This window comes from Rutilus rutilus (assembly GCF_951802725.1).
Source record: "Rutilus rutilus genome assembly, chromosome: 14".
Classification (NCBI taxonomy): domain Eukaryota; kingdom Metazoa; phylum Chordata; class Actinopteri; order Cypriniformes; family Leuciscidae; genus Rutilus; species Rutilus rutilus.
This window is the reverse complement of record NC_140219.1, coordinates 749,472-772,770: the sequence shown is the minus strand read 5'-3', so window position 1 is coordinate 772,770 and position 23,299 is coordinate 749,472. Positions and strand designations below refer to the sequence as shown.

The window sequence follows — 23,299 nt, the reverse complement described above, 5'->3', positions numbered from 1 at the left end:
AATGAAGCTTCGAGTAATGAACCTTTGGCTGAAGCAATGGGCTGCGAGGTCTCAGTGGTTCAGGAAGCCTCATTTTGCCATCACTACACACACTTTAACAGTCACTAAATGTATGCTAACATGCAATTCGCGATTAGCATTTACCTCAGTAGTTAGCTATATTGAATACAGACAATATTAAACATAAAAAAACAGAAAATGTACCTTCAAACCATTAGACAAGCATCCCAGAAAAGCACAACGATTGGTCATCCATATTAACTGGGTGTACTTTATCAAGAAAGGATTGCAAGTTCCTTTCACTTTCACCTCGCATAGCTGCAAATGCGCTCACTTCTCTCAAGCCCCGCCCCCTCATGAATTATCAACGCTGTAATTTACCCAATCAGAAAACAATAAAATAAAAATAAGTGGGTATTTTAGCACAAGCAAGTTAGGGTGTAAAAACGCATGTGAATGCTAGTAGCTTAAAACCAACTTTTTAACCCCTTGCGGTCTGTATTTCTATATGCATATAAAATCCCATCTGGGCTACACTTAATAAATGTTTTATTGGGCTAAATATTTCACACTTTAGATTCAGTCACACAAAAGTCAAGGCAAGACAAGTTTATTAATATAGCACACTTCATACACAATGGTAATTCAACGTGCTTTAAGAAACGATTTACAACAAAGAATGTAATAAGAATAAGAAATAAGAAAAACAAAGAATAAGACATTGATTACAATTGATTTCAAATGTAATTAAAGGAATAAAAAGAGGACATGATTATGTGCTTTAATCCTACCGTTATTATTCATTATTCCATGAAAAGTGTTTCTATAGACACTAATCAAGCCTTAAATTTGCATCAATTCCCTTTAAACATAAGCATTTATTTACCGTGATTTAATGACTTCTTAATGTTTTGATGAATATTAACAACTCCTTTAATATATGGTTTAAAATACATCAGATACAAGTTCTTAACAAAGGATGAAAACCCATTATCTATGTCTTTACATATGAGCTAATAAAAAAATTGTTCATTATAGTAACAATGAATGAAGAACTCACTATTTGTATATAGTCTGTTTATGTGTTAGCGATACTATTAAAAATCTATGAATAAACTAATAGTTTGCAAGTGATTTATAATTAGTTTGTTAGTGTATAATTGTTATCATGGAAGGGTGGAAGGGTCCGCTCACACCAAGAACGATAACTATAACTATATCAGCGTCTACACCAGCGGGCGATATCGTTCTGTTTATTATAAGCTTGTCTGTCTCTTTAAATGCTCGAGCTCGTCACAGCACGCTGGATTCTGATTGGCTGCCGATGTTTTTATCGTTCATCAGCTGATCAAATCTTTCTGAAAGTGATTCCAATGATATTGTTTCTCTATAGCGTTATCGCTATAGTTGTGGTGTGAACTCTCATATTCTTTAATACCGAGAATGATTTTTTAGAACTATATATTTTAGATATATATAGACACACGGGTCGCTCTCCAGCCCTGTGTTTACTACATATCAGGACTGACCCAGAGGCCGTTCAGCTGATTTATCTAGAGGTTTGTGTTAAACAATGATCTTAAGGCTCTGTATAACTCAGGGTCCGGGTTCCTGTTATCCATCTTCACAGACATCCAGGTGTCATCACTTGTGTAGGCATACTGTGTTCGCCACTTTTTTCTTTCCCTCTCTTCTGAACTTGATGGAGTTCCTCTGTCTCGGCCCAAACAAGCCGCCAGGTGCACAGTAGCTGTTTTACCATAGAGCATGAGTAAAAATGATGTCGCAAATATGAACATGTACAGGGGGGTCTCTCCGAATGCTTTTACCAAACATTCTGGGACAAGATATGGAATAATAACACGGTCTTCTAGTTTCACTCTATTCTTCCAAAACTGCTGAAAATGGTCCCATGCTCCATCTTTACGGGTCACAGGGAATAGAAGGATCACTGGGATCTTGTGGAGAGATCTTCGCATGCTGTTCCAGTGATCTGGCAAAGGTTTCGGCTTACAGTTAGCTGTACTTCTGTTGTTGTAAAGCTTTCTGTCTCTCACTTCAATGAAACCCTCAGCAATTGCACATGCAGCATCACCGTTAATAGCGCAGTTCCACGGAGAGTAGAGAATGGTGTCTCTGATGTTACGTGTGGGCACCAGTCCTCCTGCTGGCATAAACCGGTCGACTATTCTGCCATGACCTACAATCACAATGTCTATGTGACCTCTGCCAGACGACGTCAAATACTCAGTATCGGTCAACCTCTCCTGGAAAAATCGTAGAAGATTCACAAATTCAATCTGAAGAGGTAATCCCTGAAGCCAGGAGAGAACTTCGTTGTCTGTACATGTTCCCCTGATATAATCAATTATTCTCTGTCCATTTTCACTCATGCTGTGAGAATATCCCCCCAAGTTCTCGATGATCCTCTTCATTTGGACCAATTTTTGGATGATTTCACTGTAATGAGAAAAGTTGTACTGTCAGTCAGTCAGTTACCTCAGACCTTCATTATTGCAGTACTGTACAATCTCAGACAAATACAAAAAAAAAAAAATATATATATATATATATCATACTTGTAGCTGACGCTGGAAGGTCAGCTGTGGGTTATGACATCTTGGTGATTTCGGTGGTTAATTTTTATTTATTTTTTTGACTTTATAGTTTAAATGTGTATCTCTGTGTATTGTGATAATTTCATAATTTGGTTTGCCATTTGTACTTTATTATTATTATTTAGCTTATTTAAGTTGAGTGTCATGTGACCCGTGCTGATTTATTCCACCTGGACGTGTTAGGGTCAGCTGGATGATGAGAGGTGAATTCAGACACACGTTAGTGCTCCTGACTTAAAGCTGCCGTCGGCAACATTTTTTTGATCAAATTCAGTGAAATCGACACTATAATCCGACAGAACAACATAAATAAAGTGGTTTTAGAAAAAACCCGAGCTTCTAACTCCACCTGGAGCATGTTATTTGTTTTGCAAAAATCCACCGCTCCCGTCTCATCGGGTCCAATCAGCGCAGGGGGGTGTGAGATCTGACTGTCAATCACAGGTCGTGCACACGCCACAGATTCCCTCTCCCTCGCGCAGACGCGCACATTACAATATCATATGCACACGACACGCCTGAAGTTCGCCTGAAGATTGTACGAAGCGTGATGGCGGAGAGAAAATCTAATAACAAGCTTCCAATTCCTCGGTTATTGCTATCTATGGATAGATTAGCCAGGGCAGCGTACCTCCGAGTCCATGGTGTTGATCGATGCTGAAGAGACGGACGCGTTCACAGAAAATCAGGTACACACGCACTGACAATGGGCGGGTGCTCGTTGGTAGTGGGGGAGGGGCATGAGAGTTGTAAACATTCAAAATTTTGGCTAAGTCCACTCAATCTGCCAGACTTGCCGACTGCAGCTTTAATCTACTGCTGGTTACCAGGCGAATACAGTAAAAGTGTTAATGTTTTGTATATTATGTTTGGTTTTGTGTCCGTAAAGGTGTTGTGTGTAAAATTATGGTTTGTTTTCCTTTTGTGTCTAGTTTTCACGGTGTCTCTTCAATAAACAAAAAATGGACATCAGTACCTCAGATGCGTGGACCGTTTATTAGCCAGCGAGACGTTACAATGGTGCATTTCATCCAGCTGTCCCTTTAGCTTTCGTTGGCCGTCCCGTATTTGCCTGGCTGAATCCCGTAAGATCTTGTAGGCCTTCGTGACCTTTTTTCTCTTGACCATTTCTTCAGTCTTCACAATCAGGTCGCACTGAATAATGCCTAAACCAGTTGCACCCTGTTCATAGAAAGAAAGTCACAATCACAAAATCAGTCTAACATAAGAGCAATGCAGTGAATATTTCATTTTCGACTCTTGAATAGTCACTGCAAGAGAATTTCAATATCAAAAGTTTCTTAAAATGGGATGCTTGAGAAAAGAAAGCTGATACCTCTGATCCTGCTTCAGCAGTTTTACTGCCAATGAGTTCGATGTTCTTCACCATTTCTTTGCCCAACACTAAAAAATTAACGGCGCCCAGAGCTTGGCAAATAAAGTCCGAGGCCTCGGCTGGAGCCAGTCCACCAGGTGTAATGTGATGAAAGAACGTGGCCCTGTTGAAATCTCTGAGAAAGTCTAGGGGTACGGGAGTATTACTCCTTCTGGCCAGAGCACACATAAGTTGAGTGGTGACCTCACAGTCCAGCTCATCAGCATGAGTCCCAGGCAGCGCTCCTCCACACCTGGCCTTCAGTGTTTCTCCACACCTGTCCTTCAGATCTCGCAGTAGCTTCTGAATGCACCTGCCAACCTTCTCATCTTCCTTAATTAATTCAATAGCTTTATCAAAGGTACTGCTGGAGATAAATGTCTCTACCCGTGGGGAAGTTACGCAGACTGCAGCGCCCCCTAGAGTGCCTACTGTTGCAGCAGCCGCTAGAGGGGTGGACTGATCTCTTGCAGTGGTCTGATCTCTTGTCAAAGCAAGCACTGCTCCAAATATTGAGGTCACAATTGTGGCAGCTCCGATCCCCTTAGCGATGTTGCTGTCCAGATGAACATCTTCCAGCTTTTGCGCCAGTTCCAGCAGCTCCCCTGCACATTCCTCTCGGTTCTCCAGCCAGCGGAAGAGCGAATCACATAACACATCTGCTGCCTCCATGATTAGATCAGGATCTGTGAAGAGAGAAAATTACATATTTATTCAAATAGCACAATATATCATCTAAAGTTTACAGTAATGCATGCCTGATGTCATTTAATTCTACAGGTTGTAGATTTTGCTCTGAGCCACAGACACAAAATCATTCATGATTCGCAAAATGGTACAACCAGAGTACTGTACTCAGACAACAATTAGAAAAATCTATAGTAGGAAACTAAGTAGGAAAAATAAACTAGTCAGAAATACAGATAAGAATTTGAAGCACAATAAAGAGATAAAGTAGACAAGAGAATAAACGGAGTAAAAAAAAAACAGTTCAAATCAGCAACGGTGGATATAAAGAATATACTGTGATGTTTGACATTTAGGAAAATCCAGATGAAGTCCTAAAGATTCTTGGAAGTTTATCTAAAAAACAAAACCCTGAGAGTGTCGGCAGACCTGGGGCCCGTTTCAATAAGGAGGTTCAACCAACTCTGAGTTGACTTACCCTGAGATGGGAAACTGAGTTTTCGGTTTCAGAACAGCTGAAATGAGTTAGTTCAATCAACTCTGAGTTAAGCGCTCGCACCACAACTATAAAAAGGCATTATCAGTGGAGCGCAGATATTATGGGTCACCATGGCAACAGCGCCAGACACAAAGAGGTCTTCATATTTCTCACCAGGACGAACATTATTACTGTAATTTTACAGTATTAGAACATTAATACTGTAATTTAATTAAAGGGATTACTCTTAATTCATCTGTAATTTAAAGTAAAATCTGATGTAATTGCATTAGACTATAGAACAATTCTGTATATTTAACATACATTTTTAAAAGGTATATTTTTAACGTAACCTTCTCCCTCTACACACTTTGGTCAATTCAAGAATAATTCATGCAACTGTATATTGTTTATTTGAAAGCATTAAAAGTGCAGTTTCTTGTCTCTCCTTGTATTGTTCAAGTGGTTGAGGTTGATTTAGTAGACCAATACTTTCTAAAGATAGTCATTATTACATTAATCTAATTACACTGTTGAAGATGTCATTTGTAGTTATACAAGAAACTTACCCAACTGTTATAATATCAGAGGTGAAACTGGAAGAACAGTGTGTTATTAAACCTCATTTTAATTTTTATGTAGGAGCAATCCTGCAGGCATTAAAGGTGAACTAAGTAACTTTTTTACCTTAACTGAACAGCTTCGGAGTCATTGGAATGGTTATATTACTTATTTCGGGTTGAATGGTGGTGGTTTCGCACCCCCCTGGTGCCCGTGAGCGGAAAATACTCACTTGCAAGTTTGAGCCGCCGGCCGGCGCGTCAGGAAGTCTCTTGGATATCAGGTCTCGCGATGTAAACAATTGCTTTATGGCCAAAATAAATCTGCTAAAATGCTGTCATTATTGCACTCCCTCACGCTGTCCGAACCCGAATGAAGAAGACGTTTTAAAGAATGTCCCATCTGCTCTGATGGCGTTGATCTACTAGCCTCTGGTGTCTGAGAATCACCTACGAGTTTTTACAACAGTGTTGTCATCAAATATCTATTCCGAAGCTGTGGGGGGAGCACTAGAGAGAAACCTGCGAGCAAAAAGCGAGAATACAGCGAAGAAATCCCGAAACTACTGAATGCAGCTTTAGAAGAACATGGCAGCAGCTGAAAATTAAATATAAAAACATAATTCAATCAAGTAAGGCTTGAGCACATCATGGGTGTAGGCTACCTGACTTTACATTTGACATATTAAATAACTAAATAGCATCCAGTGTCTAGCAGTGCATCCGCATTTACGGCTGAGGGAATTCCTGGAGGGACTTCAGAGCCACTCCCGAAGATCCAAGGGCTTCATAACATGTAAGAGGTTTACATATGTGTTATTTTTTGTATAGGCTATTTTAGAGGCCTACAGAGGTAATGTTATTATTATGTGTTTACACATCAAACAATCTACACATTCAGATTACTTCACATTTTTATGTGGAGTAGCCTACCGAATCTAAGGTTAAATCTGAGTATAAACGGGTATTCCTATCTCTCCCCGCATTCCTCTTTAAAAAAGGGGAGGAGACCGAAAGAAACTCTGGGTTTACCGAAGAAAACCTGCTCCCGACCGGGTTAGGTTCACCCCATACACAAAAGAATTAGATTAGAAATATATTTTCTGGATATGTTTTGGAATATATGCACATATTTGAAATTGGCCCAATAAATATATTTCATACTTATATTTCATATATTTTTGTTATATTTCAGAATATATTTCAATGTATTTGGAATATATGCCACATATATTTTTGACACTTTTGGGGACCCGTACAGAAAAAAATACATTGAAATATATTCTGAAATATAACAAAAATATATGAAATATAAGTATGAAATATATTTATTGGGCCAATTTCAAATATGTGCATATATTCCAAAACATATCCAGAAAATATATTTCTTTTGTGTATGGGACAGAGTAAGTCACCATGGTAACTGACTCTGAGTATAAGTTACCTCTCTTTCAGAAACGGGCTTGACTTACTCTGCTTTCTCAGGTTTAACATACCTCCCATTCTGAAACAGAAAACTCAGAGTTTCCCTCATTTCAGGGTTAACATACTCAGAGTTTTCACTTAACCTCCTTTCTGAAAAAGGCCCCAGATATATCAGGGCAGACTTCAGTACTTTCACTGAGATCATGAACAGTAGCAAACTGAGGTTTTGTTGCTATTCTTTCATTTTTAAAACTGTTGAAAAATGTACTTACTGTCAGAAGGAGAGTCGTAGATCCAAATGCAAGCAAACAGTTTATTGAAGGCAGGTTGAACAGATGAAACTCGAGACACCAGCAGGCGGGCGACCAGGATATAAATACAGAGCTGAGGATGAGTGATATGAATAGTTCTGGGTGGATGCCAACCTAGAGCTAGATCTAATTTAGAAACCGAAACTATTCTGTTCTGGTTTGCTTGTGTTCTTTGTGCCCTAATAAGTCTTGAAAGGGTGAATATTTTTATTATTATGGCCCAAGCCCGGCTGGGCTGAAGCTAGTACCCGTGCGTGACAGGGGGAATCGACAGCGCTGGGTCCGAAAACTTGGTCCATATATCAAACACACTTGCACATTGTCAGGAATTGTGATGAGTGTCCTTCCATTGTAAATTCCCTGGGCGAAGAAAAAACTAGAACAAACAAGCTTGAGATTAATTTGGATGATTTATTTGTAGCAAATCTTCAGAAAAGAGAAAAAGCAAAGAAGAAAAGAAAGAAGCCAAGAAAAGACGAAGACAGAAGACGGGAAGTTCCTCCTCAGGAGACAACCGTTTCAAAGCAAGAGATGCGAATAATTAGACAACAAGAGCGATTGAATATAAGGTTGATGAAACTTATAAAACAATCAATTGATGACAAATATTTTCGGAAAAAAATTTAAATATAGAATGGACTAGTGGAGGGTGTGGACTTTCATATGAAACTTGACACAAAGAACAAAAGCCGTCGTTACACCATTGATTTGAATTAGTTAATAAAAGTTCAATCATAAATTAATACAATTTGTGATTTTATTTTTGAAAGCCGAAAGAGGGGAAGAAAAGGGGGAAGGAAGAAAAAGAGAAGGGGAAGAAGAGAAAGAAAAAATGAAGGAAAGAAAGGGTGAAATGTGATGTTCAGAGATATGTCTTCTTTAGCATAGGTCTTATGATACAATTTCCGGTTTCTTCATGTGGGAAAATCACGCATTTATATTACACTGTTTTCTACTGCAGGTGCTCACCGAGACCAGGGTTCGAATCCAGCTAAAGCTAACTTTTTGTAATACTGTTCCAGTGTCAATAAAATATGCATATGTAATTTGTTTGTTGTGTTTTATTGATATTCTTTCATGAAAAATAATGTTTTTTGCATTATTATGCAATAAACAAAGATGCAACCCATTTAATAGTAACTAATATGCTGAAAATGTCTTTCACAAGAATAACAAAATGTACAAATTATCTTTTTATATACAAATGTTATATTGCTGCAGTGTACTTATGAAATAGTGTTATATGAAAGTAAAAGTCAAAAAGCAATCACTTGCAAAGTTTGTTTTTATTTTACAATCGTGCCAACAGAACAGGGGCCCGTTCTTCGTACGTTGCTTATTACATCCGAGATCAAATGACACATCTGTCACGGGGTGACTAAAAGCCGGAACTTTTCTTTTGTTGTTCCCCCCCCCCAGATATTGATATCTATATGCTGAGCCACAGTCTAAAGCGATGTCCTCTACGCTGAGCCGCCACAGCTGAACGCCCATTGTGAGTACTCTCTCTTAAAGTTACACTGAACGTTCTGAATGTTTCCTCTCTTCGTGCTGTTGCATTGATATCTATATGCTGAGTCCCCACAGTCTATAGCGCTGTCTTCTATGCTGAGCCACCACAGCTGAACGCCCATTGTGAGTACTCTCTCTTGAAGCTGCACTGAACGTTCTGAATGTTTCCTCTCTCTATGCTGTTGCATTGATATCTATATGCTGAGTCCCCACAGTCTAAAGCGCTGTCCTCTATGCTGAGCCACCACGGTCTAAAGCGCTGTCCTCTATGCTGAGTCCCCACAGTCTAAAGCGCTGTCCTCTATGCTGAGCCACCACGGTCTAAAGCGCTGTCCTCTATGCTGAGTCCCCACAGTCTAAAGCGCTGTCTTCTATGCTGAGCCACCACGGTCTAAAGCGCTGTCTTCTATGCTGAGCCACCACGGTCTAAAGCGCTGTCCTCTATGCTGAGCCACCACGGTCTAAAGCGCTGTCTTCTATGCTGAGCCACCACGGTCTAAATAGAATAGAATAGAATAGAATAGAAAGACTTTAATAATCCCCAAGGGGAAATTGTGATGTCACAGCAGCAATTTACAATACATACCAGACATATTACATATAACATACATTGACCTATACTGTATAAAAATCCTTAAGAATAATAATAAATAAATAAAATAGTTACACAAGATGTGCAGTTTAAATATCATATACCATATATTCATATGTTAATCGCTATTCTGTCATTAATGTCCATAATCTCTTATCTACCCAGAGAAGATCTGTTATATATTGTTATTGCAGTGGGTAGGAATGACTTTCTGTACCGGTCCTTGCTACAGCAGAGTTGCCGTAGTCTCCAGCTAAAAACACTCTTCTGCCCAACCACCAAGTTGTGCAGCGGATGTGATGTGTTGTCCATGATGTTAAATAGTTTCTTCAACATCTTTTCCTCCACAACCAACTCCATAGGTTCCAGAGCAAACCCCAGCACAGAGCCAGCCTTCTTTATTAGTTTATTTAGTCTCTTACTGTCACTGCCTCTGATGCAGCTGCCCCAGCAGATGACTGCAAAGAATATTGCACTTTCGACGACAGACTGATAAAACATATACAACATCTTGTTGCATACATTAAAAGACTTGAGCTTCCTCAAGAAATAAAAGCGCTGTCTTCTATGCTGAGCCACCACAGTCTAAAGCGCTGTCTTCTATGCTGAGTCCCCACAGTCTAAAGCGCTGTCTTCTATGCTGAGCCACCACAGTCTAAAGCGCTGTCTTCTATGCTGAGCCACCACGGTCTAAAGCGCTGTCTTCTATGCTGAGTCCCCACAGTCTAAAGCGCTGTCTTCTATGCTGAGTCCCCACAGTCTAAAGCGCTGTCTTCTATGCTGAGTCCCCACAGTCTAAAGCGCTGTCTTCTATGCTGAGCCACCACAGCTGAACGCCCATTGTGAGTACTCTCTCTTGAAGCTGCACTGAACGTTCTGAATGTTTCCTCTCTCTATGCTGTTGCATTGATATCTATATGCTGAGTCCCCACAGTCTAAAGCGCTGTCCTCTATGCTGAGCCACCACGGTCTAAAGCGCTGTCCTCTATGCTGAGTCCCCACAGTCTAAAGCGCTGTCCTCTATGCTGAGCCACCACGGTCTAAAGCGCTGTCTTCTATGCTGAGCCACCACGGTCTAAAGCGCTGTCTTCTATGCTGAGTCCCCACAGTCTAAAGCGCTGTCTTCTATGCTGAGCCACCACGGTCTAAAGCGCTGTCTTCTATGCTGAGTCCCCACAGTCTATAGCGCTGTCTTCTATGCTGAGCCACCACAGCTGAACGCCCATTGTGAGTACTCTCTCTTGAAGCTGCACTGAACGTTCTGAATGTTTCCTCTCTCTATGCTGTTGCATTGATATCTATATGCTGAGTCCCCACAGTCTAAAGCGCTGTCCTCTATGCTGAGCCACCACGGTCTAAAGCGCTGTCCTCTATGCTGAGTCCCCACAGTCTAAAGCGCTGTCCTCTATGCTGAGCCACCACGGTCTAAAGCGCTGTCCTCTATGCTGAGTCCCCACAGTCTATAGCGCTGTCTTCTATGCTGAGCCACCACAGCTGAACGCCCATTGTGAGTACTCTCTCTTGAAGCTGCACTGAACGTTCTGAATGTTTCCTCTCTCTATGCTGTTGCATTGATATCTATATGCTGAGTCCCCACAGTCTAAAGCGCTGTCCTCTATGCTGAGTCCCCACAGTCTAAAGCGCTGTCCTCTATGCTGAGCCACCACGGTCTAAAGCGCTGTCTTCTATGCTGAGCCACCACAGTCTAAAGCGCTGTCTTCTATGCTGAGCCACCACAGCTGAACGCCCATTGTGAGTACTCTCTCTTGAAGCTGCACTGAACGTTCTGAATGTTTCCTCTCTCTATGCTGTTGCATTGATATCTATATGCTGAGTCCCCACAGTCTAAAGCGCTGTCCTCTATGCTGAGTCCCCACAGTCTAAAGCGCTGTCCTCTATGCTGAGCCACCACGGTCTAAAGCGCTGTCTTCTATGCTGAGTCATCACAGCTGAACGCCCATTGTGAGTACTCTCTCTTTTGAAGTTACACTGAACGTTCTGAATGTTTCCTCTCTTCGTGCTGTCGCATTGATGTTTATATGCTGAGCCACGGTCTAAAGCGCTGTCCTCTATGCTGAGCCACCACAGCTGAACGCCCATTGTGAGTACTCTCTCTTGAAGTTACAATGAACATTCAGAATGTCTCCTCTCCTTATGCTGTTGTATTGATGCCTACATGCTGAGCCACCACAGTCTACAGCGCTGTCTTCTATGCTGAGCCACCACGGTCTAAAGAGCTGTCCTCTATGCTGAGCCACCACAGCTGAACGCCCATTGTGAGTACTCTCTCTTGAAGTTATACTGAACGTTCTGAATGTTTCCTCTCTTTATGCTGTTGCATGGATGCCTATAAGCGGAGTCATCACAGTCTAAAGCGCTGCCTTCTATGCTGAGCAGGGCCTGAAGTTAACTTTTTTGACCACCAGCCACTGTGGCAGGTGGATTTAAAAATCCACCCGCCACAGTGACTTTTTACCAGCCAGTTTTTTTTTTTTTTGCCTCATAAAAGGTGAAAAAAAAGGAACTGCACAAACATTTGTTCTTTAACTTGTAAGAATACACATTTAAGTGCTGTCAAGTTATTAACGAGATCCATACAAGTAATAATAACTTAGAATACAGATATAGACCTAGTGCAGCTCGTAAACAAATCACACGCGGCTGTGTTGATGGCTGGGCAGCTGTTAGTTACAGCGTTCAGGAACCGTTATGGTGCGTTCACACGGACGCGAATAGCGCGTCAGGCGCGAATTTAGACGTATATTCGCGTTTGGTGCGTTATAGCTGACTTCGTTTAAATGTCAAAGAACAAAAAACAAAAAAAAAAGAAAACGCAAAGACCCAGCCGCTTTAGTTACTGTTGCTATGTCCGACAAGCTACACCGCTCTCACTCCAAACCATGATCTCACGCAATGAAAAACACATCGCGCACCAGAGACACTGACAACACGCTGACAGACAAGACAGTCCAGGTTACTTTTGATTTTAAACAAAGTATCAACGTTAAAATTTGGTCATTTTTAAAGAAATTTAGACAATACCGTTTTGTGGCTCTGTAATGTGTCTTGACAGATCGCTGTGGTGCGTCAGTTAAAGCTGCTTGTTGAACCGATCATCTCTTCCTTCTAGTTAGGCTAATTTTATTATAGCATGCATACAATAAACATGAATGAACATAAGAAGGAATGAAGTTTTAACTGCGGAAAGATGTCAGTAGGTCTACTCAGTACACTCCGTTTTTTCAAGTTCAAATCATCCAACGTTGAACTCTCCTGACTGCTTTGTCGGACAAAAAAAAGGCGGATTCGGCGGATTATGATTGGCCAGATCGCCGTCAATCAAACTCCCCGCGAAGGGTCGATTCTCATTGGCTACCTGCCAATGTGGCAGGTAGATTGACAGTGTTACCCGCCAATTGCAGAATTCACCCGCATTTGGCGTGTGGTCGGGTGTTAATTTCAGGCCCTGATGCTGAGCCATCACAGCTGAACGCCCCTTGTGAGTACTCTCTCCTGAAGTTATACCGAGCGGCCTGAAGGTCCTTCCTCGTAAGCTGTATGCTTTGGAGCTGCAGTCTCGCGCCACTACCTCCAAGAGCCCTGTCCCCTATGTTGAAGCACCACCATTGACGGCTTGACCTGACTATCCGAACTACGATCTCTGCCTACCTGGAGCGGTGACCCGAGTTCGATTCAGAGGCCAGAGTGGCGGCTCCACGCAGCCTTCGAAGAGGTGTACAACCCGAGTCTAGAGTCCGAGGCCGTTCCGGTGGCGCATTGATCCTGAAACGCAAAAGCCGAAGAATAGAGGATATAGCTACTTACCCACATTGACGTCGTCCCAAACCTCCTGAAGTGCCGTTTCTGTCCAACCCGACGATCCTTCCCGGCCGTGGTCCAGGCTGACCCTGTGGAATAGATGCTCAACGTTAGGGCATTTACTCTCAGTCAACTGCTGCTGTGGAACTAGTGCTGCCACTTTCCTGTCCTTCCCTTTCTGGTTCTGGCCCGTCTTCGGAAGAGTTCCCACCTCCTGTAGTGGTGCCTCGCTTGGCCAGCCGAATCCCGATCCTGTGAGGTAGAAAACAACGATAAAGAGTACCACCATCGAGTCCCCTGTGCCCACCCCTTTGTAAGAGACAGAACGGCCACAAGGAGTGAGGATCTGCGCCCCCGTGTTCGAGAGTCTTTCCTTCAGTGCCACATTCGCCCACCAACGGGCCTGACCTTAGTGTCCAGATACTTACCCCCCGTCCGCATTCAGAGCAGCCTCCAGTTTTAGAATCATTTAAATAATAAAGTCTTTTAAATTGTTACTCTGTTGTCTGTCGTCTCTGGGCTGTGGGGTAGCTCCTCGGAAGGGCTCTGCCAAGGGGTTAACGGGGAGGTCGGTCGGCGTGGTGCCACCGTTTCCCCGACCTGTGACACATCCAAGATGATATCATCGTGCGAATCATGATCTGGCTAACTCGGTTCTTCGAACACACTTGCCGGATATGATTAGTATCGCTGGATTGAGTTGTCTGAGATAATTGCGCGTTCATGCGCTGGTTAAAAGGGGATATGTATCGATAGTAGAAACATTGATCAGCAACGCTGCTATTGGCTGTTCAGCGTGGCCAAAGAGCGCGCTCAGTTTTTCTCCTCAGCAGAGCAAGAACTATAGTCAAAGTTTATTCTGAATTTTAATGTTTAATCAAAACGCCAGGGAACACCTCAAAGTCTGCAAAAGCCAGGAGAGAGGGCTGGCAAAAAGTAGCAGACAATTTAAATCCGTTTGAAGTGGCCATGTTAGATGTTTTTATCACTTATTAGACTATATTTTTGTATTTTAATAATTGCATAATTACTTTGTGCACTGTAATGTCAGAGTCACCACACTAGAACATGGGAACAAATAAAAGTGAAGTACAAAAATATTCTACATAATGGTAATTTTTTGTTATATTATAGTCTATTTTATAAAAGGCACTGTTAAATAAATGGTTGTCTGATTATAAAAGCAACCAAGAAAAAGACAGAAAAAAAAAGAAGAAAAGATCTTACTCTCCTACACTGTAAAATAATTTTTGCTGCATTAAATTAAGGCCGTATAGTCATTTCAACTGTTAAATCTTGAGTAATGATGAATTGCTTTGACTTGTGAAAGTGAAATCTGATAAACTTATGTTAATGTAAAAATATTTTGCCATGAGTTATTGATCACATTTTTCCCGAGTGTAGTTCACTGTAATGACATTGTGTTTTCCTCTTTTGTGCACTTTTACATAATACACCAACACTTGTATCTGTTCCCAAGAAAGTAGAGGCTGAAATATGTGCAGTAAGTGGACATTCTCTAACATTTTCCAAAGGAAAGAAAGCATAAGACTTTGTAATGTCCATTTGTTTCCATTGCACTGGACAGTGAATAAAGCCTCTCAGATAACTGTCATATGGAGGAACTAGCCTACCTACAAGTGCATATTAATAACTTTACTTAATTTATACTTGTATGCTTTATGGCTGCAATATAAGTTGCAGGATTCCACATCTCCAGAAAGGCCTACAGAAGAGTCTGCACAGACAGAGGAGACATAGGCCTACAGGTGGGCAGTGGATAGCCAACTTTTCCTTCTTATTTGTTGCATGAGGCATGTGTCTAATATCTCCTGTTGCAGGCACTTGACCACTGGCTTTTCTTTACAAAGAACAGTTGAAATAAAACTCAAGGAACTAAGCATATTTGTATTTTATTTTGTATTGTATTGTATTGTATTTTTTTTTTTTTTTTTTTTGGCAATGTTGTGTAATATGGCACATGCAACAACATCACAGGCCCTGTCAGGTGTGCAACCCTCAGACTTTTCAGACACTGACATCTTCCCTTTAGTTAGCCAAAGTTCATTTCATTGTGTGCCCTTGTCTTAATACATACATAAGTCTTATATAGCGCTTTTCGAGGAACGCAAAGACGCTTTACAAATGAACAAACAAACAAAAACAAACAAAAATGAGAGTGCTACTGTAGGTTGTAGGCGAGCTGAAACAGGTGAGTTTTGAGCAGTTTTTTGTAGGTGGTCAGTGAGTCCGAGTTTCTGATGTGGATGGGGAGTGAGTTCCAAAGGGTGGGGGCAGCGATGGCAAAGGCTCGGTCTCCCAAGGTTCGGTGCTTTGATTTGGTGATGGGTTTGAGAAGGTTTAAGTCGGCAGAGCGGAGGCGTCGGGAGGGGTTGTGGTGCTGCAAGAGGTCTGTAAGGTATGGAGGGGACAAGTTATTGAGGGCTTTGTAGGTGATGAGCAGAACTTTGTAATGAATGCGCTGTTGTACAGGGAGCCAGTGAAGCTGTTGAAGGACGGGGGTGATGTGGTCTCTGGAGCGTGTGTGGGTGAGGAGACGGGCAGCGGAGTTTTGAACATATTGCAGTTTTTGTAAATCAGAGGAAGGGAGACCATATAGGAGGCTATTGCAGTAGTCGAGTCTTGATGTAATAAATGCATGGATGAGCGTTTCGGCAGCAGATGTGGAGAGGGTGGGGCGTAGGCGAGCAATGTTACGTAGGTGGAAAAAGGCAGTTTTGGTGATATGACGGATATGTGGCTTAAACGTGAGTGAGGGGTCAAAAATGAAACCAAGATTTCGGATCTGGGGAGAGGTGGTAACTGTATGGCCATCGACAGATAGAGTGAAATCTTGGGTGGAGGGGAGGAGTGATTTGGGACCAATGACGATGATTTCCGATTTATTGCAGTTGAGTTTAAGGAAGTTGGCGTTCATCCAGGATTTTATTGCAGACAGGCAGTTTGTGATGGTTAATACTGTGGCAGGAGTGATGGATCTGGTGCTAAGGTATAGTTGTGTGTCGTCTGCATAACTGTGGAATTTTAGTCCGTGATTTTGAATGATAAGTCCAAGGGGAAGCATATACAGGATGAACAAAGGGGGACCTAGCACCGAGCCTTGAGGGACTCCGTGATTGACAGGTATGGTGTGAGACGTACAGTTGTTGATGGATATGAATTGAGATCTGTTGGTGAGGTAGGAGGTGAACCAGGAGAGAGCTGAGCCAGAGATGCCAAGATGTTGTAGGCGTTGTAGAAGGATGGAGTGGTCAATGGTGTCGAAAGCGGCAGAGAGGTCAAGTAGGAGGAGAATTGAGAGGGAACCAGAATCTGAGGCAAGCAGGAGGTCATTTGTTACTTTGAGTAGTGCAGTTTCAGTAGAGTGATGAGTGCGGAATCCAGACTGAAAGGTTTCATAGAGCTGATTGGAGAGGAGGTGATGTTTTAGTTGAGAGGCGACCGAGCGTTCCAGGATTTTAGACAGGAAAGGTAGGTTGGAGATGGGGCGGAAGTTGTTGGGGTTATCCGAATCCAGGCCAGGTTTTTTAAGTATTGGTGTGATGGCGGCAACTTTGAAGGAAGAGGGAACTGTTCCAGATCTGAGAGAGGAGTTGATGATGACCATAATGAGTGGGCTGAGGCAGGGGAGACAGTGCTTGACCAGTGCAGATGGAATGGGATCCAGTGGGCAGGTTGTGAGGTGGATTTTGTTGAAATGGTTAGTGAGATCCGTTTCTGTAATGACTGATAGGGAGGGAAGAGTGGTGTGAAATGGAAAGGATGAGTCGTGTTGGGGGTCTGTGCTGGGAGAGATGTTCACAGAGAGTTCTTGGTGAATGCTGTCAGTTTTGTATTTAAAGAAGTCGATGAAATTATTGCATTTGTCCATGGTGAATAAGTGAGTGATATTGTCAATGGGTTTGAGTAGTTTATTAACTGTGGCAAACAGAGTCCGGGGGTTGGAGGATCCAGAGTGAATGATACCAGAATAAAAAGCTGTGCGGGCTGATGTGAGCGCTGATCTATAATGATGGCTGTGATCCTTGTAGGCTTGTAGGTGTACAGTGAGTCCAGTTTTCTTATGTAGGCGTTCCAGTTGTCTGCGTTCTTTTTTGAGTTTGTGCAGTTCAGGGGTGAACCAGGGAGCAGAGCGAGAGAATGTAACTGTTGCAGTTTTAACCGGTGCGAGAGTATTGAGGCTGGATGTGAGTGTGCGATTGTAGTGAACTACTAGGTCGTCGGTGGTTAAGTTTTCAGGGATGCTGGGTATGGAAATGTTGTTTGCGATATGGGAGGAGAGGGAGGTGAGACAGAGGGACTTTAGATTTCGGTAGGATATGGTGCGTGTCTGCTTGGAGTGAGGGCTGGGGAGGTTGATGTGAAATGTTATGGCGAGATGATCAGATATGGCCAGGTCTGTGTGTGAGAGAGTGTCAATATTAAGTCCAGTAGAGCAGACCAAGTCCAAAGTGTGTCCACGGGTGTGAGTGGGGAAATTGACATGTTGTATGAAATTAAAACTGTGTATAATGTCCAAGAAATCCATGGTGGGTTTGGAGGTGGAAGAGTCTATGTGAATATTGAAGTCACCTACGAGTAATATGGTTGATGAAGTTGAGCAGAGTTGAGTTATAAATTCTGAGAAATCTGACAGGAAAGAAGGATTGGGTTTGGGAGGGCGATAAATTGTTGAAATAGTCAGAGGAGTGGGGCCTAAAAGTTTAACTGAGAGGTGTTCAAAAGAAGGAACAGATGGGATGGGGAGAGGGCGAAGCTTCAGAGTTTGTTTATGGATGGCAGCAATACCACCGCCCCTGCCTTCAGGACGAGGTTGGTCCATGTATGAGAATCCAGTAGGGGTGGCTTGGTTTAGGGAGAAATAGTCATGAGGTATTTGCCAGGTTTCAGTTAAACAGATTAAGTCTAATTGTGAGTCCAGAATGAATTCGTTGAGAATGGTGCTTTTATTGTTAAGGGATCTTATGTTCAATAGTCCAAGCTTGAGAGACTCTTGTTTTGAAGGGGATGAAGCGGAAATGGGAACTGACCGGAGGTTGAAATGGTTCACGTGACGTTGGCTCTGATGACGTTGTGCGTTGCTGTTTAGATGCCGGGACGTGTAAGAGAAACAATGAGGAAGTGTGCCGAAGCTGTCATTCCCGATGGATACGTGTATCAAGTTTCTACGGGAGCCTCTGTGGATGTAACGGTGGCGTTGAAGTAGTCCGAAGGTTTTTATTTCAGCGGTGAGCTCCGGAGTAGCCGATGGATAGTGGTTTAGCTGGAGTAGCTGTTTAGCTGAGTACCGGAAAGCCATGAAGTTGTTAGTGGAGTTTTGCAACCAAGGAAACAGGATGGAGAGCAGAAAAAGAACTAGGACCAGGTACTGCATCGTCCGGGAGGGAAGATTGAGTCGTCTTGGGCAGGAGAAGTTAGCGTTACCGCCCGAAAGCGCGGGTGTTTAACCCGATCGATCCAGCGGCGTTGCCAACTATACAGTCCGTATTCCCAAAATGCAGCCGAACCACACTGGGTCGGGTCCCTCGGTAGCAGAGACGTGCAGGCAAAAAGGTCCAGGTAAGTGCTGAGGCAGTTTTTGATTCAATAAGAAGTTTTGATTTGATTTCCCGGAGGGAGAAGCGGCGACCAAAACGCGCCAGCGTCCTCTCCAACCGATCTCAACCGATTGTGGTTAAAGCCAGCCAATCAATGTGGTTAAAGCCAGCCAAGTCTTGGCTAGAGCGGCATTGTAACTGGTTTGGGTCAGGGAATGGGGTCATAAAACACCTGTCTGCAGGAACATGTCATAATCACCTATGAAAAAATGCAGTTCTGTTAGGATCAGCATAAGTGTGTGTAATACTTCGTAAAAAAAACTTTGCTTACCACTTTCAAATAAATGTGAATCTCTGAAAATTCTTAAGTCATGCACAGATCCTGGCCATTTTGCTTTCACATTTGTGATATGGAAGATTTTAGTCAACTGCCTTTTTTTATTTGATATAATATTACTAATCTGGAATATTAAGAATCACAATAGTAACTGGGCTGCACATTTACATTGTGAACCCCCTTTCTGTTCACATAATCCCCCTTTCTGCTCACATAATCCCCTTCATTGAGGCTTTGATGGCAGTCTATGGTCTAGCCTCTAGTCTATGGTACCAATCACGTTAGTGAAGCCTGAGTGACATATCTGTAATGGGCATGGTCATGATTGTATGATCTTCATAAAAAATTATGATAGCCTAAAAAAAAAAAAAAAAAAAAAAAAAAAAAAACTGCTTTACAACATTGGGTCTTCACTGGCTTGGAAATGCCCCAAAAAAAAAAAAAAAAACTAAACCTGTTTTTTAAGCATAAAAGCGACAAAAAACGACAATCTCACGATTCACGAGAAAAAATATATATCTCAGAAAGTGCACTATCGCGCTGCGCTGGACTTCCCGTATCAGCTCCGCTTATGAAGCCGGGATCTAATCCTGTTAACATGAAATAAGCCTGCTCCCGAGCAGGTTTAAGTTTGCGCACCTGTTGCTATGACAGCAAGTCCAGGATGAGCGTTGAAGAACCAAACAATCCAAGATCATGCCAACAATCTAATCCAGCTAACTGAGTTAGCGACGTACGAAGAACGGGCCCCAGCGGGTAAGCGGGTGCCCTGTACAGCTGTTGGTTGTAACAGTGGCTGTATCAGTTGCATTCCCTGGACCATTGGGATTCCCTGGACCATTGAGAGTCCCTGGGTCAATGGCACACCCTGAAACATTGGCACACCCTGAAACATTGGCACACCCTGAAACATTGGCACACCCTGAAACATTGGCACACCCTGGAAACCTGGTGCTGCTGGCATAAGTACGGTTGGCACCGTCTGGAGTGATGCTCCAGGTGCTGATGGTGTCAGCAACATCTGACTCTGCGCTGGTGCCTTGGGTCTGAGAGGGGGTCTCTGCTAGCTTGTACTGGTGCTGCTCCCCTGGTTGTTCTAGCCCAGTCCGTAGACGTTTGGCAACCTGGAGAGGTTCATGAGCTTCAGGGAGGGGTTGAGGAAACTGAATGCCCTGAAGCAGCACAGACAGCTCCGTCTGAATCAGGGTGTTCTGGTTAACCTCCACCAGCTGCATGGATGTTCCTCCCATCCCCAAGCTGTTGCCCAGCACAAGCTGCCTTATCCTGCGATAGTCTTGCAGGATCAGAGATCATCTCGACAGGGATCCCTTGCCTTTTCTTATGGGGCTCGGGTGGACAGTGCCAAGGCTGATGAAGATGGTCTCCACCAGACGGCAACAGTCAGGCCACTGGGCAGGAGTGCACACATCTGGTGGTGCTCTCGACTCCAGGGTTAGTGGACCTCTTGGGTACTTTGAAGCGTCCACTCAGCGTCTCTTTCGGCATCGACTGCCATACACCACCGGCTCCTTGTCCCGGTCATCCAGGTTCTGCCAAAGAGCGATTATGGTGTTGGCTTCTGGCTGGTCAGGCTAAGGGCTGTGTGGGCCCGGAGATCCACCAGATGTTCTGCCAGCTGGTCCACATGCTGATAACCCGGGACATTTTGGTAGTCAACAGCCTATTAAAAAACACAAACACGCAACACAATTATTACATCACATCTGTCTAATGCATCATTCCATAACTGATTGTGTTATTTTCCTGTTTATCACCGTAAAGCTTCTTTGACACGATCTGTATAGTACAAAGCAGAGAGCGCCGTTCTTGTCATTTTCTTAACATGTTCTTTACAAAGCACCACAGAAATAAAGATGACTTGATGTGTATTTGCAGCTTACAAATTAATTTAGGTTGTACTTTTAAATTTTAATAGTGTGAGGCCAAGTTTGGGGTCAGGGACCAGTGAAGGAGATGTGGAGCCCAGTACAGATGTGGCACTGCTGGTGAACCGGTGTTAGTGTGGAAGAGGGTGGTGACAGAACAGCCTCCGGATCTGTTATTGTGTGATCCTCGCTGATGTCACAGAAGCCCTCATCTTCCTCTCGCTCCTCCACACTGAGGTCCTCAATGAGCTCTGCTGTCTGCTCAGAGTCTGGGTTCATGCTCTACAGTCCTGGAACAGACAAACAGCTTCTTAGAGATCTGCAGTAGATGACAGGAAGCATGAAATGTAATGAAACATCACACCATGTAGAATATGATACGCATGCTCTGATAATGATATAACAGTAAACAGCATAAATGAACAAAAATTCCCTGCTAACCTTTTTAGTGGAATCCATCTTCAAGACTGAACCATATGTGGATGTTATCCTTGCATGGATTTCATCCAGCCGTGTCAGGATGTCTTGGCTGTAGACGGTGAGCAGACTCTTGCAGCTCGGCACCACTGTAGGCTCTGGGGGTTCCTGGAGCTTTATTTGCGACACCCCGGGTCGTTTGAGGAAGTCCACACATTGGGTGGTGTACCGGGCCAGACGCTGGAGCCACTCCTCGCTGTGGTTCTCACGCAGCTGTTTAATGACCCGTGTGGGACTGTTGCCTAGACCAGGAGCCGAATGACTCTCATATCACAGGCATACCTTAGGAAAAGCAAAAGTCACACATTCATATATTTTAAATATTTGATTTGTAAAGTATTTGCAAAGATATGTGATATTGGGCTATCAACTGGATGTGGAATGAAAGTGTACTTACTTCCGCGTGAGGATGACCCGAAACTCAGAGCGATGGCCCAGATCCAGCTGTTGCAGGACAGTCTGACTCCAGGACACATGCGAGGCTTTACACTTGGTACAGATGAGGGTTTCTGTGACCATGTTCTACATCCTGTCGATGTCCAAAACCTGCCGAGCCCTTTTGTGCAGACCGCCTCCTGTCAGCTGATGCCCACAGGCAGAATTGGGACAGATAAACTTGACCTTCCACAGCTTGTACGGCATCCACAGCAACAGAGCATGGCAAAAACATCTGTCTGGAGCTGGGGCCTGATTGTATAAGTGCTGGCTGTGGTGGGTAATGCCAGAGCTGTAGGTTGTCTCGAAGCTCTGGTTCTCCCTTGGGCCCCATTTTAAAAAGCCTGCTGGCGATCCTCTGGTGGCAAGGTCTCCGACCACAAAAATGCAAAGAGTAGCTCCTAGTGACAAAATTCTAAGAAAATTCTTAGAAATGTGTGCGTTTACTCTTAAAATTAAATAAAAAATCTTAGTAAAGAAAAAGTAATTCAGAAAGCATCTTAACCCTTAAAAGAGGTCTTAAGGTCAAAATTGTTAGGAGTACGGACGAGGACTTTTAAGAGGCGTAAGAGTTTCTTTAGCAGAGGAGAACATGGCAGAAAGACGAAGAGGGAGAAGATGTGTTGCAGACAATGGATGACTGAGTTAATAAGAGCTATAGTAGATTAGATCGTGCAGGGATCATGTAGTGACAGATCTTATTAGAGACGTGCTAACATCTCCGACACTGCGCAGGAATGCCATAGCGCCAGAAATTAAAGTAATCACTACATTACGATATTTGGCAACTGGGAAAATGCAACAATGCAGCAGTGATGATCTGGTCTTTCTCGTCCTTCTCGTTTTTGATTCCATGTTTCCAACGGTAAAATAGGAAATATTATGCATGTAATAAAAAAAAAAGTGAAGGCTAAGAATAGACATAGATGGCTCTTTTTTTTCTTCTTGGACATCCACCCAATCACAGTCTTCAAACGTATTGTGTCATACATAGCAACGGGGTCAGCCCCGCCTCCTCACTAAGATGAACGTTTTTGTCTTTTCCTTGCTCAGAGTTGCTCTCAGATCGGTCCTGAATCGCTCTTAAGCTAAGACTCCTACGTAGAAGTTTTTAAGCTAAATTAGGAGTTTTCTGAGAGGATTCTAGAAGCTTTAAGAATACGGCCCTGGTGTTTAACTGTAGATGATGAAGTTACAGTACATCCTTGCAAATGCAAATTGTATTCTAA

At 43.0% G+C, this 23,299-nt stretch overlaps 1 protein-coding gene across 1 annotated transcript; it reads right to left on the bottom strand.

Annotated features, from left to right (window-relative positions):
- Positions 1-420: 420 nt before the first annotated feature.
- Positions 421-7,481, bottom strand: LOC311304005 (uncharacterized protein). The gene is made up of 4 exons (XM_084430813.1): positions 7,416-7,481; positions 3,955-4,679; positions 3,595-3,800; positions 421-2,460 (listed from the first exon to the last, which is right to left on the bottom strand). Exons 2-4 carry the CDS (start codon positions 4,663-4,665, stop codon positions 1,554-1,556), a joined length of 1,824 nt encoding a protein of 607 aa, XP_084286939.1. The 5' UTR covers positions 4,666-4,679; positions 7,416-7,481; the 3' UTR covers positions 421-1,553.
- Between the last annotated feature and the right edge of the window lie 15,818 nt (positions 7,482-23,299).

Excerpts from the sequence above, each read along its gene's own strand:
- LOC311304005 (XM_084430813.1), bottom strand. The coding sequence starts at position 4,665 with ATGGAGGCAGCAGATGTGTTATGTGATTCGCTCTTCCGCTGGCTGGAG. Across the intron at positions 3,801-3,954 it reads CTGCTGAAGCAGGATCAGAG|GGTGCAACTGGTTTAGGCAT; the intron begins GTATCAGCTTTC and ends TTCTATGAACAG. Across the intron at positions 2,461-3,594 it reads AAACGGTCCACGCATCTGAG|TGAAATCATCCAAAAATTGG; the intron begins GTACTGATGTCC and ends TTCTCATTACAG.